The 2976-nt window shown below is 35.8% G+C and overlaps 1 protein-coding gene across 1 annotated transcript in view; it reads right to left on the bottom strand.

Annotated features, from left to right (window-relative positions):
- The window catches only part of LOC106867288 (abasic site processing protein HMCES), a 60258-nt gene that overhangs the window by 2543 nt on the left and 54739 nt on the right, over positions 1–2976 (bottom strand). Inside the window, exons 5-7 of the mRNA XM_052975394.1 lie at positions 2553–2617; positions 1889–1972; positions 518–583 (exon numbers count right to left, since the gene is read on the bottom strand). Of these exons, the coding sequence (XP_052831354.1) occupies positions 518–583; positions 1889–1972; positions 2553–2617 (215 nt within the window). The remainder of the gene's footprint in view (positions 1–517; positions 584–1888; positions 1973–2552; positions 2618–2976) is intronic.

The raw sequence follows: 2976 nt of genomic DNA, 5'->3' as shown, positions 1-2976 counted from the left end.
TATATACCCACTCACAAATTTTTGTTTGGCCTGGGTTATAGTAGAAGACAGTTGTTACGCTGTGGGACTGAACTCAGAACTACATGGGTCCTTGCCACACAGCCATGCCTGTGCACACACATACACACACACACACACATTTATTTTATTGTAAGTAAATATGTGAGTTTGTCTTGCAACTCTAGTTTCATGCCACTGCAATCTTCAGCTGAGCCAGAAGACCATTCTGAATTTTATATTTCCAGCAAGAGTGAACACAAAGTCTTGAATTTCACATATTATAGAAAAAAAAAAAAAAAATCATGTTTATTATTATTATTTACACTGATGCATAATTTCTTAAGTGAATTATTGGTTACCATTTACTCTGCTCCCCAGGCCCCAAGGACTATTTAACTCTGAGGTAGAAAGATCAAAATTTAAATTTCAAAAATAAAGAATTTTCCAAGAAACAACAAAGTGGTGCAATTAAAAGACTGAAATTAAGAGCAAAGAAGAATATGGTCAGAGAACTTACGTCCTTAATTGGAACGGCTCCAAAATCCAGCCATTGTTCAACATCTTCCTCTGTACTGAGAATAGCCTATAAGAGTGTGATATAAATAAATAGATAAGTTATTTTTGGAACAGTGGATCTCGAAGCACATAAAGCTATAAATAATAACATGTAAATGTTGGGCTGAAATTGTGCTTTCAGATCCATTATTTCACATTCTCTCAAAAGTTTTAAAATTCTTAAAATGTCAGCAGTGTTTATATTTCATCATCACCTCTGCCACCAGTGATAAAAAAAAAATTCTCTTAGACCTCAAATTATAGAAAAGTGCTCCAGTAATATTCACACAGAAGTATTCTTGGTTCTATGCTCTGTGTGTGTTGTGAAAGAAAAATATCTATGGAAATTGTGCAGACTTAAAATCAGTTCAAATATGTTTGAGGAGTATTTGAACATGCAAAGACTTTCCAATGTTTTAACACATTAGCAGTGAAAATGGTGGTATCTGGCCCAAATATTCAACCTGTTTTATGTTCAAACTGGCCACATCCAGCCTCTCACACATACCATACAATGTCATTCTAAAAATAAACAATCACATCACTGAAATCTCAAAACTATGAGATAATGTATAATTAATTCCAAATAATGGAAATAAAGCATCACATTTGATAGAGAATAAGAGACTTAAGTGAGAATGCTTTCCCCCATGATAAAATGCAATGAAAATCTGTCACAGAACAGAACCCAAGACAACATAGTTGGGAAGAAATGTATTTGATGGCATAAAAAAAAAACCCACAGGAATATTAGATATCCTCCAATTTCAGCAGTGTATTGATGTACTAAATAAAACTTATGGTAGGTCCAACTCCTCAGAGGATCCAGAGTGGCTTTTTCGAGACATTTTTTGTGGGGTGGAAAAAAGGGCGTCATCATCTACGCCATCAAATACAGTGTACGCTGAAGGAAACAGAACAAGAAAAGGACAATAACTTAACGCTATGTTAATAATATCAGTAAAGGGAGACAACTCTCGGAGTCTACACGGTTGCAAGCATTCAAGTTAATTCTCTGGTTTCAGGATACCTTCTTCTCCCTTTCACAAGTCCCAGGAGACCCTAAGGTCATTACTTTCCCCTCTTGACTAAAAAAAAAAATTTAAAAAAACGTTAACAATAATATATAGGCCCAGGGACGGTTGTGTGGTTAAGAAGCACACTTTGGAACCACATGGTTTTGGTCCATCTTCAAGAAAGTGTCTTCTATAAAATGTAAAGATGGAAAGAAACACCACTAAAAATTTTGCCTGGTGTGCCAACAGTTCTGCCAGCTTGCTGGTCTTCTTAAAAATAATAAATAATAATAATAAATGAAACAGCAAATATTTACCGGCATTCTGTGGTGGATGTCTGCTGTGGCAGCAGATGCAGGCACCGTAACTACAGTGTAGCTATAGAGATCCTGGTCTTTGTCCTGCAAAATAAACGGAAGCAAATAAGTAGAACAAACAAACTAATAAAAGATAAAAAAACAAAACAAAGCAGATATACAAGTAGTTGCTGTTTTACTCCCCCCCCCCACACACAATGCCCAGTCAAGTAGATCTATGATATATAATAATCATAATGTTCCCTTTTCTGTGCTTGCATGGGTCAAACAGAATTCTTCCAGGAAGATTTTCTATGGCCAGATGCCCCTTGTGTTGCTAATTAAGCTAATATTTCCCCATGGCCAGAAATGTTTCCATGGAAGATTAGAAATGATGGACTCTGCTTGTATGACCATGATGGTCATCTATAACTATCCCATGATATCAAGAAAAGTAGATACCAACATACACACTTGTGCTGTGGACATGTGATTAGAATGTGGTGGTCTCAATCACTTATTCACCATGGAAACTAGCTGACTGGCCTTTTGAGTCCTGCAAATCAAGAAGGAAAAAAAGAAAAAGAATGTGCCTGTGACCCAAAGCTCAATGAGTGACACAAGAACGAGATTAATATTTTAGTGATTGGTGGTGAAATAAATTTTAAGAAGAATACAAACATACATCTTTTGATCTACAGATATCAAAGACTCCAGCCATCTTCATGAGGGGCTTGCTGGGTTTTTCACCTGAAAAAACAGAAAACAAAATTTAAATGTAGGTGCAAGCATGTGTGTGTATTACATACACACACATGTTGCTGACAACATAAGAATCTAGAAACTTTGGAAAAATACAAAATAACTCTGCTTTGGAAAGAATGGGACATGAAACACATTTAGCCATAAACAATACCATATAAATATTGTGTCAAAAAAAACCCTTTTGGGTGCAAAAAAGTCAAAGGCTACTGGTAAGACTTGAACCCATGTCTTCTGTAACCATGACAGATGTTCTACCATTGGAACAAAGCAACCCTTTGAGTTTCTTTATTTGTATCCCTTTCAGAAACTTTATTCTTGTCATATTAACGTCCACATACAAGCCT

This window comes from Octopus bimaculoides, chromosome 21 (genome assembly GCF_001194135.2).
Source record: "Octopus bimaculoides isolate UCB-OBI-ISO-001 chromosome 21, ASM119413v2, whole genome shotgun sequence".
Taxonomy (NCBI): Eukaryota; Metazoa; Mollusca; class Cephalopoda; order Octopoda; family Octopodidae; genus Octopus; species Octopus bimaculoides.
This window is presented reverse-complemented; position numbering and strand designations above follow the sequence as displayed.